This window comes from Centroberyx gerrardi, chromosome 6 (genome assembly GCF_048128805.1).
Source record: "Centroberyx gerrardi isolate f3 chromosome 6, fCenGer3.hap1.cur.20231027, whole genome shotgun sequence".
Taxonomy (NCBI): Eukaryota; Metazoa; Chordata; class Actinopteri; order Beryciformes; family Berycidae; genus Centroberyx; species Centroberyx gerrardi.
In genome coordinates this window covers 5721047-5738106 of record NC_136002.1, presented here as the reverse complement: position 1 = coordinate 5738106, position 17060 = coordinate 5721047, and the positions used below count along the sequence as shown (strand labels likewise).

At 41.5% G+C, this 17060-nt stretch overlaps 1 protein-coding gene across 1 annotated transcript; it reads right to left on the bottom strand.

Annotated features, from left to right (window-relative positions):
- Positions 1-4768: 4768 nt before the first annotated feature.
- tbcela (tubulin folding cofactor E-like a) lies at positions 4769-14111 on the bottom strand. Its single transcript, XM_071904090.2, has 8 exons — positions 13949-14111; positions 12985-13124; positions 12469-12650; positions 11297-11553; positions 8878-9004; positions 7184-7300; positions 6844-6955; positions 4769-4981 (listed from the first exon to the last, which is right to left on the bottom strand). The coding sequence occupies exons 1-8, from the start codon at positions 14109-14111 to the stop codon at positions 4769-4771; spliced, it is 1311 nt and encodes a 436-aa protein (XP_071760191.1).
- Between the last annotated feature and the right edge of the window lie 2949 nt (positions 14112-17060).

Below are 17060 nucleotides of genomic sequence, written 5' to 3'. Positions count from 1 at the left end.
ATATCACTTCTGAAAAATATAACTTGTTACTATTGCAGTGCAGATAAGACCATTGAAACATGTTCATTTTATTATCACTGTTGCTGAATTTTTACACACAAAAGAAATGACCAAAGCGTGATGTTTTACTGACAGAATTTGAATATCGTACAAAATCAAGAAAAATGGTCAACAATAAGAATGTTGTTAAAATCCCATAATGAAATATTCATTGTGAGAAATTAAAACATATTTTACTTTAGTCTTTGTCTGTATTTTATTTATATTCCTGCATTTTTCTTATTTTCGTTGTGACCTCTCATGTATCTCTCACTGTTGATTTTTCTTTTTTTTTTTTTTTAAATTGTGATCATTTTTCAACAGTAATATAAAAGGAGATCAATCCTCTCAAAAATCCTTAATGGTGACTGAGTGAGAGACAGATATCATCTTTGACTGAGCAACAAACTTTGGGACAATTAGTGACTGACCCTTTGCTTTCAGCTGCACCCTCTCTATCTAATATCTTTTTCTTTAAATATCATTTTCAGGCTCCAGCACTCAAGTGTTTCTCCATGCTCGAGTGTGCAAGCGCCTGGATCAAAGTGAATGAGTCATAAATGCATACGGTGGTAACAACCATCTCCAACACACAACACATACGAACCTTTCATTCATCGATACATTGGCTTTCGACGCATTCAAACCCAGCTGAAGCTATGGAAGATGCTGCTGTGAATGAAAAGAAGTCAGCACACACCGTGGAGGGAGACTGCCATTTTATTTACCTTTCTGGGACGCATCCTTCTCTACATACGTTACTAACAGGAGAGAAATGACATTGCTCGACACATTCCCCATCATTGCACTCAGTACCTCATATAAGCTCTTACAAAAAAATGATTATGAATACGTTTTCCACACACAGATTCTAAACAGTCCCTTGTCATGTAGTGAACTGATCAGCTTAAATACTGGTGAATAGGACTGAACAGGGATGAAACCTGGGTCTCCTGCACTCCAACCCAGAAGGGAAACACTATATAATCAAAGACAAATATATCCTTACTAGGTCCAAGTGACACACTACTTTAAGAGGCAGGCGACTAGGAAGCAGTGTATTTCGTGGTAACAAATATCTACTGGGAGTGTTTGGATTCAAACTAATTGGGATGTGCTGTACTAAAGCTGCCAGGTTTCTCCAGGCTGAAATGCTCTTATTGCCAGTAGACAGAGGTCTAGCGTTTTAGCGTTACATTGAGTATGTCTTAAGCGTTTTTCATCGTCTCAACTGTTTCCTCAATAGCGTTTTGATTATTTTCCCAACAAGTCTGATGTCAATCCCGTTTGCAAAAGCTTGTGCAGTATCTCAACTCACTTTTTATCTGTTCAGTCCTTTTATGTTATAGAACAGAATACACCTACAGAAGGAGATCATGGGTTCATGATTGGTATACCTGATCGTGTTAAAGGGAAAATCCACCCTTGAATACTCTGAGAGCGTTATAAACTGTATCTGTGATATTCGATGCATTCCAGGAGTTATTTTGTGATCAAGTGTTATAATTTACTGTTTTGTTGTACCCGCTTTCCCTCAACCTGCCATCTACTTCTACTTCAGTTAGTGATTTCCTACATTTCCCAGAATGACTTTCGACAAGCCCAAGAACGGGCGTGAACTTGTTGCATTCAGCTGTGGGTTATAAGTGGAGAGAGCGATAGCGATTGCGAAACAAGAGTTTTTCCAGTCAAGAAAAATGAGCTTTTGTGCCCCTTACTCAAAACTCAATGTGGCTGCATTGCATTCTGGTATATCGAGGCTACTGTGAGTGAATAAATTGGTCTCTCTCCTCTTCTACGATGGATTTCTTCCTGTATGATTGTTGGACGTCGGTGCAAAATGGCAGCCGACACCAAAACCTGACGTTTACCGTTGATGTTTTAGATCGCTGAAAATGTTTCTGCTCTCAAATGCCATTGTAGCTGCTGGAAAATGACTGGATGTAAAAAATGCACCACACAACAAAATGGACCCAGGAATGCAAGGTACATCACCAATATCTGTTTTTTTTTTGTTTTGTTTTTTAACAGTGTTAAAGGGTTTTAGGGTGGATTTTCCTTTAAGGGCTGCAACATGGCTTAGAGATCATTTTAGGCTTATGGCAGGTTGGACACTGAGCTACAATAACAATAAATAACACGGTGAGTGAATACTATTCATAAATAAACAAACCTGGATGAACACAACAGGAAAATATCATAATAAATAAATAAATAAATAAATTGAAATCATGACTGACTACTACTTCACATTGGGCTTAGTGTAAAACAGTCGGTATACCATCCAGTGTATTATTCTGTAAAACTACAGGCATCGTGTACACTTCCATCGCAAAAACAAATCAACTCAACAAATGACATGCATACCCTAAAATCACCCACTACACACTACACACATTTTCACACGTCAAACAAATCCCACACCGATTAGCAGAGACACCAGAAGCTAATACTTCTGTCCAGACTTGGATGTCGGTGCCAGCACGACACTGCTGCCTCTCTGTGCAGGTTCCTATGGCTGCGGTTCATGCTACACTACACTTACTCACCACAGCTGGAACAAAAACGGGGAAACGGGTGCCAATATCATCGCTCTTTCCTTCTAACCCCTTTATACCGATTCCTTTTGCTGTACAGTGTCTGCGCTATCACGATACCATCCAGTAAATCAACTAATATTCAAGTATAGCAGTAGTGTTATATAATAATAAACACTATGAGATGATCAAAGTTAGGAAGGAGGCTATTCTAGCGTCTACGTCCTTGAGATACTGACAGTTTTCTTTGGGCAAAAAGAAACCGGAACGAAGAGGCCGAACCACGCTGAGCTAGGAGGAAACTTATCCAATTATTTATCCAATTATTATCCATTTAGTGTCACTCCTCTAAAAACACAGTCATACCCTGTTTCAAGGAATTCTTTCATCATCAGCATATGAACAAAAGATCTGGCTCACACAATACCAAGCAGCTAAATATGAATATTTCAATATAAGTTTAAAGTGATCATTTTGTGGCCTGGACGTATCAGTTGCTGCCACACACACACATTATAATACCACTCGTCGACGAGATTCCCTTCTTCTGCTAAGTTGGTTGCCGTGGGAACATATATAGCACCAAGCATCAATGGTTCTCTTATATGAGGTGGATATATTAACATATAGAAATCAATACATATGTATTCCACATGTCTAATAATATGTTAGTGAGCTATCTTTGGTGGAGGGAAAGTATTTCTGAAATACTGAAATACAACACACTGGCTTGTGGCGGATGAAGCGACTGGTGTAGAGGAGTAAAGGGATATTTCACCGAAAAACGCTGTGGATGCATATGGATGCGCGAAACCTTTCAAGAGTTTGATTCACATCCTCAGTCACTGTTCAAGGGGGAATTACTGATTACATACCTGAAAACAAATAAAAAATATATATAACGAATATTGATGATTGCAGAGCCCGTAAAACAAGATACAAGATCACGTGGGCCAATAAATTAGCAAATGGTGCAGTGAAATAAATTATTTATACAAGAAAGAAATGTGAAGCCACGTTAAACAAGTTTGGAAAATGTGAATGCTGTCACATCATAATCTGAAGAATAAGATGACAGCAGGAACCGGCACAATCACATCACCGTTGTGTTTACCGAATTTAGGATTTAAAAGCAGGGGATTTGGCGAAACCACATTGCTACCATATTCCATCAAATTGGTTATGAACAGATGAGTTAATGGGACTTAAAAAAAACCCTCATCTCTCTTCCTATGATGTGTTTAAATTAAATGAGACAAACTGATTCTGATCAAATCCCCGTTTACATGATATTTATAAAGTAGACGTTATCTTCATACTGTTCCTACACAGTGTGCAATGACAGATTGTCTTTAAGTACTCTGGTGTGTGTGTGTGTGTGTGTGTGTGTGACTTCCTTCTCCACAAACAAACAGCCTCATCTAGTGTGGCAGGCCAGTGGCAGGGCAACATTATAGCGAGGACGGAGATGGAGGGACACAGCCTTTAGAGGGCAGCACATAACATGACACGATAGCTGCTGTTTTGTGACGGTGTTAAAGTGTTTCAGGGTGGATCATGTTTCCTTTAAGAACCGCTGCTCTTCCTGATATTGTGCCTATGCTAAAAGTGCAGAAGGGAACAGTAGTCCCTGTCCAGTGTTGGGTATTTCTACTTCCAGGCCAGCAGGCTAGCGCTCCACTCTGCATCGTTGCCCCCACGACTGATCAGGGTTAGGTTTTGCAACAGGTGGGCAAGCCGGTGATCTTAGAATACTTGCCTATGCAGGTGCTATGGTGGATGCCGTGTACTAAGAGATAGAGCTTCAACAAAGCTTTGCTGGTACAGCAGTGTCCTGCCCTCTGCTTCAGCCTGCAGCTGACTGGCTGTTGCTTTCCTGGCCTGGTCTCCGTTTGCGACAGATCTGTCCATCGATCTCAGTGGACGCCCTCAAATAAAGCTTGATCGGAAATAAATAAAAACAGAACTCTCTCCAGACTGGCGGCTCCATTTCCAGCCAGAGCCTCCCAGCAGTCCACTGACCAGTCGCCATGATCTTACGTTTTCTCGTCTCTCAGTTCCAACATGTGTGCCACCGACGCTGTCCTATATGCATTTTCAAATTGTTTCACAAAGTCAGTTAACCAATCAACAAATAATCCAATTAATCAATCAATCAGTCATCTTAATCAGCCTGCTGGGAGCCAGTCGGGTCACTTGGTCTTGGGCACCACCAGGATCTCGTCGCCGTCTCGGATGCTGTAGGAGTGCAGGGCCCGGGTGCTGTACTTCATCTCCTCCGGACCGAAGGCGCTGCACACGTCCTTGTCGATGTAATAGAGCCTCATGTTGTTGGTGGACAGCCGGACCACTGCTCTCAGCTGCTTCTTCAGCTCTGCTACGGTCTGGTCCAAGCGGATGTTCACCTGACACACAGACAGATTCATTTCTACATTTTAGCTGACTGGCAGTTAGCTGACTCTCTTAAGTGGATTACAATGAGGGCAAAAGTACAGTATTTCAAAAGTGTTTCAAAAGTAGGTACACAATTTTTAATAATAAAAGCTGTCGAATTTTAACATTCAACATTCCATAGTCTGTAAAACGTAGGTGTACAAATAATACAGTGAGTATTAATAATGTATATAAACATGTATAGCGTACCTACTTTTGAAACACTCGGTAAAATAAGCTGATATTCTGAGATCACCAACATTGCAAGCAACAAGAGTGCAATTTTTCAGAACTGATATGAGTGGTTGTGCTCACATAATGGTTAAATATTCAAAGGGTGATGGGACCCTCAGTTTCAGTCTCTCTCCGCCTATCCCACTAGTTTGAAAAATGCAATGAAATGGGCGTGGAGAGTGAGGGGGAGGGGGAAGGAGGAGCGGCTATCAAATCAATCTGATTACATAGAGCTGAACTAAAGTAAGACACCATGAAACATCCAATGACGTTCACCTACTTTGGATTTTTAACCCCGGAAAAAAAAGAATTGTGGATTTAGCGTCTAAAACATCGGCAGTTCAACATATGCACCTATATGTGGAGGTAATGCCTGGTAATTACTGTCAGCTACCTCAAACAACACCTAGATATCAGTTAATATCTCAAAAAACATGTTTTAATTTTTCTGATCCCTCTCACAACCAGTCAAGAAAAAGAATGATACCTGAAAAATGCTATGGTGTGGGTCAGGTCAATTCAGTAAAAGTGAATAGTGTGATAAGGTGGATTTGTTTCCAAATGTAGGTTACTGTGACACAGTAAACTGTCTTGTCTTTAGTCCTAGTCTCTACTCAAAACACTGCAATCATTTGGCTTCAGAACACTTGGATTATTTTTTGCCCTTTTAGGAACTCTAAAGAAACGGTCTCCATTAACTCTCCACTCCATTGTGTCTTATATTGAGATACAAACTTTCAGCTGGACAAAATTTTTGACATTTTTGGGTGAACTACTCCTTTAACCATGCCTTTTCAAGTCTGTTGAGAAACTTGGCTATCTCAACAGAACTTCAGTGATGCAGACATTGGAGTAAGACTCCTTTGAAAAAACAAACAAAGACTAATCTGCAGCAGAAGCAGTGGGATTACCGGCCTACAAAAAGACGACATATGGAATGAGATCATGCAACAGGTGAACGCCGTTACATCCTCGCAGAGAACCGTGCAAGAAGTTAAAAGAAAGTGGTTTGATTTTAAACTGTTCACTAAAAAGCGCATCGCAGCCAACCAAAGGAACCTCAAGTGGGAGGAGGCCAGAGAACAGCTGCTGGTGCGCTCTCCCAAATCGATGAGCGCATTGGTGTTATCATTGGGGATGTGTCGGTCTCTGGCATTGTTCCAGATAGTGACAGTGACATCATGCCCAGCGCTGAAACTATTCACCGGACGACGGATTGAAAGGGACAGACCTCGTCGGACTGTGGGTAGGAAAATAAATCTCTGCCCCCGCTGCCCACTCACTTCTGAACATCGATCAGTCATTAACTGAAACAGCATCTACAACAAATCGTTTGTTTCTTTAAAATATTGCTTTCTTTATGCTACGTAATAATTTGAGAAAAAAGCAGGCATACATTCAAAGCAGCCTAAATAACGTCCAGTTTCATCAATAAAAGTGAAAGACAACGTAAAAGACGCACTGTGGAGTTTCCGAGTCAGGAGTAAATTTTGTTCGGTGGTAAGAACAAATTGGTTTGTGCATCAATTTCCCTCTACTAAACGTTTTACGCACAAATTCGTTCTGCTCACGTTTCATACATGAGACCCGTTGAACGGACCTGTTCCACCTTGTCCTCACAGTGCACCTCCACCTGAGCGTGGCAGCGGGGTCGCAGGTCAATCTCTGCCAGCGGTTCCAGCTTCCCGTACTTGGTCACCAGGCAATGGTATCTTAGGAGGACAAGAGCAGAGTGGGATGTCAAACTTTAGTCCTACTCTACTCCAAAACACTGCAATGGTTTGGCTTCAGAACACTTGGGTTATGCCGTGTGGAGTAATTTTATGGTCATTTTTTGCCCTTTTAGGAACTCTCTCGCCACCGCTTTACACACAGCACATACAACACAAACACTCATAGTGTTGCACGCAGGCAGCGTGGACACAGAAAGTGCAGCCTACCTGTAAGGCAGCTCCTGCTCAGGATAGTCTAAGTGGTAACGGATGAAGAACCTCTCGGCGTCTTCTCTCTCGCTGTCACTCACAACACTACCGTTTAGCGATGATACTGAGGGAAGCCTGTGGGGTCAAACACAGTATATCATGCGGTTGAGGCACACTGCAGAGCTGTGGAGTGAGCTCAGGTATGTTTTAGAACTTCAATACATTGAATTCATTGTCACCCACAATGAAATTTGGTCCAGCTATCCTTGTGCTACAAACTTGCCTCCAGGACCATCAATGTACGCCATATTAGACTTCCAACCATTCTTGAAAAATAGTTTCACACTCCTGCGTTTTTGTTTTTTTTTCATTTAATTGGTTGCAGCACCATTTCTTAACTGCTCCAGAACTGAGGTTATTTTGAGTGGCACTGGTTCATCCATCTACAAAGCAAATCACCTAAATCTTATCATCACAATACCGTAGTATCTCCATCCTCTCTGGTACGAAACCTTGGTGTAATGTTTGACGGTCAACTTTCATTTGATACACACATCAAAAAAATTAACCAAAGCCTCATTTTTCCACCTCCGAATTAATATTGCTATGATCAGACCACTTCTGTCTCTACCTGAGGCTGAGAGACTAGTCCATGCTTTTGTCGTTGACTAGTCTTTTTTATGGCTTACCTGCTAATGCTTTGTATCTCAGTCGATGTATGTCCCTCAAATTGTTGTATGGCTGTGCATGTACTTGTCCTGTTGTCTGTGCTTTGATGATTTGAAGCACTTTGGGTATTAGAAAAGAGTATTATATATAAAATCCATTATTATTATTATTACCGATTGGCCCAAGGGTGGACTTCATCACTTGTACAATATACCAATATGGGGTGCCACAAATTCCCAAAAGAAAAGACTAGCACACAATGCAAATGGCCCTACAAAATGTTTTTGCATTGTTACAGAACGGACATTTGTTACAAACTGGCCCAAAGGGTAACTGCATCATTTGTAGGTGACAGGTTTTCATATTGCAATGTGAAAGAGCACAATATCTGCCGTGCTCACAGGATGCAATATGGACATTTTTTAAAATTCATTTTCACTATACATCAATCAGTGAGTGAAATATTGAGAAGTGTCTGGCAGGCGTGCCTCATTCATGCTTTGAAATAGGAGGGCTACATAAGGATAATGGTCACCACAGGGAAATACAATGGGAGACAGCATGATGCCACAGGGATACATTAGCATAGCAGGCAAATGTATTCCCACAATATACCTCTACAGTAGGGCTACTGAAAATGTTTGAAAGCACATCAAAAGGAAAAGTGCTCTAAAACTAAATACTTTTGAAAATGATATTGCAATAGCAATATCTATTGGTTTGGTTACCTTAGTGTGCATCAGCTCCAAATGGCTGGGAATCCCTGCCACCAGATACCACACACAGACTTCTTTTGCTGGTGTTACATGATATATTCGCTCTAGATCGAATGAACTGCGTGGGAAAGTCCTGGGTGGAGTTGTATATGTTATGAATTGGTTGAGAGTGAGTATCTGAAATGTAGAAACTTATTGGATGCTACACTTCAGCAGCGGACAAGACTGAGCTACGCCTCTCGTTCCATGTCCAGCACTCCTAAGCGTTTGGAGAAAAAACCTCTCGACCTACTATGAAGGAGGTCCACTCTCATTATTGTTACTCACTGTGCTATCATGAGGCTGCGTCGCTCTGTGTTGGTGTAGGTCTGCAGTAGGGGAATGCCCTGCAGTCGCACCTCCTCCAGCTTGGGGAAGAAGTTCAGCTTCTCAATGTCCTCCCACCGGTTGAGACCTGAGAACACACATGCATGCACATGTGGAGGCATTACAAAGGAAGAGTTACAAATAGATAGGAGGATAAAAGGGGGACTGTAGACATTTACAGGAAGAGGGTCTCAGGTGTAGCAATGCAAGCTGGTCCCTGATACATAGGCAAGAGTACTATGCTAACGATTTTGCATACAGCATGTTAAGTAAACCTAGCTGACTAGCATTATCCTAAAAGTGAGAAAAACCAATATACCAACTTTGGATTACTAAAAGGTTTAACTTCATACTTTGGATAATGCTAATCACCTACGATTACTGAACAGCCTGGCTAAAACGTTAGCATGTATTAACCACTAGACAGAGATGATTCCGGTGCTAATCCTCTCGTCAGATATTGGGTAAGGGACAAATTCAGAAAAGGTCAGTGTAGTTCTCTAATAAAAAGAAAAAAAAACACAACTGAAACAGAAAAAGTTGAGGAACACAAGAGGAGCCAGCAGTGATCAAACACAAGAGGAGCAGCCAAACTGAGCCATGATCTGCTGAATCCATCCACAAATGGACAAGTGAAAAATTAGAATTGAATTGATTCCTATAAAATTAACTACAATTTTGACTTCTGTTATTGTTTATTTGCATGATTTGTCGGAAGTGTTTCCTCCTTTAAATCAACTTCGAGATCATTTCTCAGCATAGCATAGCATTCATACTTTTACAATGCTATAGTGTGACATTATTTCTGTCTTGTACAGTCAAAAGCATCAGAGTAAAGATCATTTTTTATTTATTTTTGCTGCATACTCTACTACTACTATACTAAATGTGTATTTCTAATCAAAAGATGAATATGAGACAGAAGGTCAGCTTTTATTTCTGCAGTTAAGGTTTGGCAGAGTATTTCAAAGGAAGATATCAAGAGTCTGCTAATGTTGATGGGTCGCAGACTTGAAGCAGTTAATGCATGTAAGGGGTATGCGACCAAATACTAACTTTACTCAACTTTAATTTGTCCCAATACTTATGCACACCTGAGATTGGGGGACTGAACACTACATATGACATTGGTTTAACACGTATGCAAAAAATACCCAGAAACAAAAGCTAACACTCTGTACTTTTGTTTCCTATTATTGTGATCTTAAATACATATTTCATGAATATGCAGTAAATATAACCAATTTTACTTCACTGTCTGACTACTTATGCTTTTCATTGTACATTTATAAAGTAAATTGTTCTGATTTTGAAGTCTCCTGAGCACCTCTGTTTAAAGTGGCACATCTTTTGAGGAATGAGGAATTGTCATATTTATGTACCATTTTAAAATGTAATATAATTGGCTGGGAAAATCTAGGCAGGGGAGTGTTAAGTATGCATAGTCAACTTTTTCTGTAAAAATCTTTAAAAAAAAAGAGCAAAAAAAATCTACACTACACCTATCATTTTATTGTAATACACATCTACAAGAATTAATACCTCACCTATGCCTCTAAAGCAGCAGATGTGACAAAGGGACGCATTGAAGGCAATCTGAACAACTGTAGTCTTGACATATCATTATTGTTCCCTCTTCTAGTCCCAACAGAATTCTAAAAATATATTCACCGCTGATACACCCCAAATAGAAACAATAATTCCAGAGATAAAAGCTGACTTGGAGAACTATCTATTGCAATGCTCTTCAAACAACACTGAGCTTTTAGGTTGCCATGACATGTTTGCTTGTGCTAACTTTATCAGCTATTATCAAGGCAATACATGCTGATGCTGATACAGCTGTATATAAAATGCAAACACTGGCAACAAGCAAATAATTAGCTGCACTCACACACACACACACACACACACACTAGGGTTCGACTAATATAGGTTTTTGAAGGCCCATACTGATAGTTTGGGTTGAAGCTATCGATATCTGATTTTTTTTTTTACCGCTATGCATTATCTTTAAAATTGGCAATTTTCATGCCAAAAAATTACAATCAAGTATTCAGTGTTTCCACCCAGAATTTCACTTTTGTAAGACTGGAAAAGCCTCTGAAACAGCATGTAGACCATCATGGGACACTAAAACTTAAATTGTTTAACATGAAATTTAATTGGGCTACCTACTGCTTAAAGCAGAGTGAGGCAGGTTTCTCTGAAGGTTTTACGCACTGTCACCCCTGAAGCTGTTAGGTAAAGGGAGGAATCTCCATCATGGACAAAACTGACTGACCAATATCCGATTTTTAATAAGGTAAACGCAATATCAGTCAAATCCCAACACGCATGCACACACACAGCCAGCAAGCCAAGAGGCAAACGTCCTGACCTGAGTTGTGCAGGTTGATGCTGCGTAGGTTGGGGAAGAGCCGTTGCAGGATATCCTCGCCGTCCTGGATGGAGGCCAAATTGTTGTTGGCCATGACCAGGGTGTCCAGACTGGGGAACAAGGAACCAAACTTGCGGACCTCGGCCCAGTCCTGGAGGCTATTGTCGGTGATGTGCAGCAGGCGCAGGGTGGGGCAGGCCGCGCTGGACGCTGACACACTGCTGTACTCATTAAGGCACAGGAACAGCTCCTCCAGCCTGCAGTACAACACAGAATAAAGCAGTGTGGACAATGCAGAGGAAGGTAGTGTGTAGAAGGGGAAAGGGAAGCTCACAGACTTTAAGACATTAATCTCACTCCTCTGAGGACACTCAATATATTTTTACGCCTGTGTTTTTGTTAGGGTTCGACCGCTGTGGGTTTTTGAAGGCTGACGCCGATATTTTTGGACTAAAGCTGCCGATAGCAGAAATTTTGCATTCAACAATTTATATTTGAACATTTTCATGCCAAAAAGTATTCAGTGTTTCCCACAGAGTTTTAAGAACAAGAAAAACATATTTGTGCATATTCTTGTGTGGAATCTGATCAAAATATCACATTACAGTCAATTTCGAACAACCGGCCCATACACAACCAGTGTATTGATCAATTTTACAATAAATAGGTAATCAACCAAACTGCAAGGCCAATCAATCAATCTAAAATACCATTATCAGCTATCCCTAGTTTTGTTGCTGAAAATTGAAAACAGCTTCCTGTTATTGCATTTCATTTGTTGGTAATAGTGCAAGAAACCTTTGAAAGCACACAGACTAAAATTAAATGTAAATCAGAATTTTGGTAATTTGAATCCCATTTTTGATTAACTATGTCCTGCTGCTGCCGGCTCTGCGCAGCATTTGGCATTTGGATCCACTCTGCGTGGCCACTCACACATGTGTGTGGTCATTGATCTTGTCCTGCATGTGACACATGCTCATTCCTTCAAGGCCGTAATTTGGAACCACCCTGCGCACGCACATTCAATCTCCCTGTCGCACAGCAGCTCATTTGAATCTACCTATCACACAGTTTAGTTTCACTTTTGTCCAGTTTGGTATCTCATGAATCACCTCACGAGCCCCTGGAGGAGTTGAGAAGCACTGATCTAGGGTAACTATCCGTCTTACTCAGGCATCTCCCGTGTGAGCAGCCGCACGGTGTCCCAGGACACTTGCGTGTTGTTGAGGACGAGGCGTCGGACCCGGGAAAAGGCTTCGGCACATCGAGGCTCCGGGGCCACTCCTGCCAGGGGGTTGGAGCTCAGGTTGAGGAAGTCCAAGTTGGGGATGTTGGACACGATCTTACTAATCTGAAAACAACAATGTGACCGAAGCCAATGGAGAAAAATAAAATAAAATTAAACCAATCAAGCTAGAAGTATGGTCAAGCCAAAACACTTTGGAACCACAAATTTCAACAGAAAACCAAAAAAGCTTGATCCTCTGCTCTTTTTACCCTGATGTGGTCATGGTCCACGTTCATGGCCATGGACCTTTAATGATCTATATGACTGATGACTGATGTTTAAGGTCTATATGTCTTCACCATAAATACACCATGGGACTACTTGTTTTCCTTCAGTGTTTGCTACATTTATCTGGTGACCCCTATTGGGAATGACCTAATAGATGCAGAAACAGCACCTCGTGCCAGTCCTGCAGCTTGTTATGGGACAGGTCCAGCTCCATGACATGGGCACAGAAGGCGGCGATCTCAGCCTGGTCTCCTGCCCTGCTGATCCCACAGCCGTTCAACACCAGCACACTGGGGAGGTTCAGACGGTCTGGAGGGGAGGAGGAAGAGGATGGCAAGAAGATACCAATTTCTACCGACAGTAGCCTCAATAGACCAGAATGCAATGCAGCCACAAGACATGTTTTGAATACGGGGCAAAGTCAACTGGAAAAACTCTCGCTCTTGTGCTCTTACTATCACTCTCTCCACCTACACATATAAACAGCAGCTAGATGCAACAAGTTTGCGCCCCTTCTCTGGGGGTTATAGAAAGTCATTCTGGGAAATGTATAGGAAATCACTAACTGAAGTAGAAGTAGACGAGGCAGGTTGAGGGAAAGTGGGTACAAAAAAACCACAAAGTAACTCCTGGAATTCACTGACCATCACAAACTGGGGCCAGTTGCATAAAGATAGACCTAGTCTTAGACTTAAATCAGACTTTAAGTCAGATTTAAGCATAAGGATGTTTTTTCTCCACTTCTTCTTGATTGTTGTAGATCTCTAATGGGTTGTTTCTGTCTCTAAAGACTCTCTCTCTTTCCAAAACCAAAGATTGCCATCTTGTATGAAATAGCTACAGTATCTAAATTGTCCACTCTGAAGGTTAGGCCAACTCAACAAAGTTCTTAACTCAAGCTTAGCCAAATATGTCAGTCTTAATATTTATCCAACAGCCTTAATTAGACTAGCCTAACCTGAGAGTCTAAGACTAGTGACTAAGTTTGTGCAACTGACCCTGATGATAACAATGTAAAAGTATGTGAGGGGGGGAATTTTCTTTTAAAAGTGTAGGGAAGGAGGGAGCAAGCGAAGAAGCACAACATGCCCATATCCATCCATCAATTCAACAATCCCTGCACTACAGCTCACCTTTCATGGGGGAGCCTTGAGGGCCGGCGGTGGGCACCACCACCACCCCCATGCCGGGCCCTCTGCGGTACGGGAAGTTCTCTGGGCTGTACTTCTCGCTGATCACCTCCATGAAGGTGCGGCCCTCGTCATCCTCCGGCGGCTCCATGGCTCCGTCCCACATCCCAGCTTCCCCCTCGGCTGGCCGGCAGCGGGGAGAGAGAGGTTAGCCGCCTGGTCAGCCTGCCACTTAGCCAGGCGGACAGTCATTCAAGTCAAATCCAGGGTTCCCACTGTGGCCCTGATGTAGAAATCCATGACTTTTCCAGGATTTCCCACAACTAAGTCTGTTCATGTTGTTTTTCTAAAGGGATGAACAGTCTGGTTTCCACTCCAGTTGGGCAGAAAACCATCTAATGAATGTGTGACACCAGGTGTAAACATTCTGCTATACTCGTGTCTGGAATACACCTCCTCAAATTCAATGATATTCCAGAAATTTCTTGATGAGTGTGAACCTTGCAACCCAGCTTTCTGTCTGGGACCACAATGGCGCGATTTATCGCAGTAGAAATGGGATTCCCTATACCACCTAATTCTTGCGCAATGGTCTATAATTTCAATTAGCTTGTCATAATCATCGTCATGTGAGTACAGGAGTTTGACATTTCAAGCAAAGGGTTGGTGCCTTGTCAAACTAACTGTACAACTGATTCAATCATGGTCTTACCAATACTAAACTACTAAGATCACATTTATCAGTCGACTCAGTTCAATAATTCATGAATCATGTGCAGTTTTGCTTTAGGCCTTCAGAACAGGCCTCATTATCCTTCAATCACACAGACAATGATGATACATTCATCATAAGACCATATTTTGTTAGTAAACTACAATACAGTGCTTTATTATTATTGGCTGGCACAAGCCAGGCATTCATAGAGCGATTTATGTTCCAAGTAGGATACAAAATAGCTTTGTGTCTGGCCTTGGAGACACAACTGCTGCCCTTGCCCTGCTGACACGAGGCTGGTCAGTCTGATAAATGTCTGCATTTCTCTTTGAGAGAGGTAAGAGTCCAATGATAATGGGGAGCAGGGAGGGACACAAGGAGGTGTCCTCAGTTCCTTATCAGCCAACCGCAGAGACACTGTCCCATTTAAATACCCCTGAATTTGCCCGGAGGAGAGCAACTAGACAGCTGATCTATGAAAAAATATGTCTCTTTATATGCTGAACTTTTGAAATAACACACTTTTATATCAAGAAGATGCCTTGTCCAAACTTATCATTTTAGTTTGTATAATTAAGAGGGATGAGGCTCCCTGTGAAAAGTCAGAGAAATTCATAAAATGCCTGATAGGCAGAGCCTGGCTGTACCATCTGCTGCAGGGAAGCATAAATTATGTAGTGGTTTTACTGAAATAAAAAAATAAAAGGATCCTATTACGATATCTTATTTGACAATGTTGGGCTGCGGTGAATTATTGTGATGTATGAATGCAATTTGTTATTCTTCAACTTATAGATTGGGGAAGTCGAGTTGTTTACCATAACGCAATAATTCACACTGCAGACATATGAAGACAAGAATCAACTACAATTAGTACAGATATGTGTATTAGGTGTCTGAACCAGTGTCATGTTTCATAAAAGGACAAACCTATTTCTAAACTATGACTATGACCTCCAACAGACTATGGATACAGTTCTATAGATTTGAAAGAGAACATCAAGTATCTTACCTGCAGAGATGGTTCCCTCCACCTGACCACTACCGCTGCTCACTGTCCTCTTCCGTTTCTGCACCAACGGCCTATAAAACAAATCAGGAGAAGCCTAATTCATTCATTTAGTCCTTTATCATTTTGTCATTGACTCATATATGTGTTCATTCATTCATAAAATAAAGTGCTACTGGAAATTCATTCCATAATGTTTTACACAAGACAAAGCCGTAAGTCTATTTAGGTGACTTAAGGTAAGACAGGCAAAGCGTCTTACTCCAGAGTGACTGGCAGGGTTGACAGATCTTTCCAAAAGAAACGCTGGTCCCTCTTTGGTCACTTTTTTCTCTAGACAGGCCAGAAAAGGGAGGGCTTGGAAAGAAAAGGGAGGGCTCGGAGGGGACTCAGCACATGACACTGGAACGCAAACAAGGGCAAAGATCAGTTTCTGCCTTGTTATCCATTTGGCAATAGCCTTGCAATTGATGTGACATGAGAGTAGAAAGTCAGATTCCTTGGAAGTCGGAGTTAGCAGCAGATGACAAGTACCACGCTCCCAGTAGACTGCCAATGGTATCTGAATTTCCACACTAGGAATCATAGTGCTACTGTGGGCAGTCAAGCTACCTCAGTACAGACACAAACAAGACACATTAAACAGTCAATGACAGTGAAAATCCTCTGCATGCATGAGAATTGTGAATTGATTGAGCCATTTGCATCTTCATATAATCAAAGTGTTTAGGAGCTTTGTTGTTGGTGCCTCTGCTGCAATGGATGCTAAGAGGCAGAAATCTTGGGATGAGGTATTAGCTAGCCCGGATTTGGGCTCTTTTATAGAGAGCACGCCGAATCCCGTTGAAAAATCTGGCAATTTAATGCTGCCTTGCTTATCGGCAGGTCTTCTGGTAAATTCGGCATAAATTTGATCCACCAAACAGCTCTTATTTGAACAAAATGTAAAATTTTAGAATTCATTCACATTGCTCCCTACCGTCCCCCACGGTATATTTTGGTGGGAAAGGGACTGTGGCAACAACGGGCAAAGCAATTCTAAAAGTTGGAATTTTATTGTAATAAGTGCTGCTTCGTGTATTGGATGTATGCCGATTTGAAGAGTGGCTCCTAGTGATTCGTAAAATCCCTTACATCATGTTCTACCTGGTATGTTCCTTGTCCTATAAGATAGGCAGCATTAAACTGACAGATTTTTAAATAGAGTTTGGCATAATTGTCTCTCCATACGGCTCGCGACGGGGGCTAAGGTGTTAGCTAAGTAGATTCAAACGATACCAACTCTCTCTTTCACGCCCTTGTAGCTCTAGCGGGGAGAAACTACGCTAAACTGTGAAATTATAAATGTGTAAAGTGCATGTTGTTGACAAACGCACAGCAAACACTGGCCC

Bases quoted from the DNA above. Each gene is read 5' to 3' on its own strand.
- tbcela (XM_071904090.2), bottom strand. From the start codon at position 14,111: ATGTGGGACGGAGCCATGGAGCCGCCGGAGGATGACGAGGGCCGCACC. The intron at 12,651-12,984 runs GTGCTGTTTCTG...TGTTGTTTTCAG, and splicing joins AGCTGCAGGACTGGCACGAG to ATTAGTAAGATCGTGTCCAA. The intron at 9,005-11,296 runs GTCAGGACGTTT...GTGTGTTCTCAG, and splicing joins CATCAACCTGCACAACTCAG to GTCTCAACCGGTGGGAGGAC.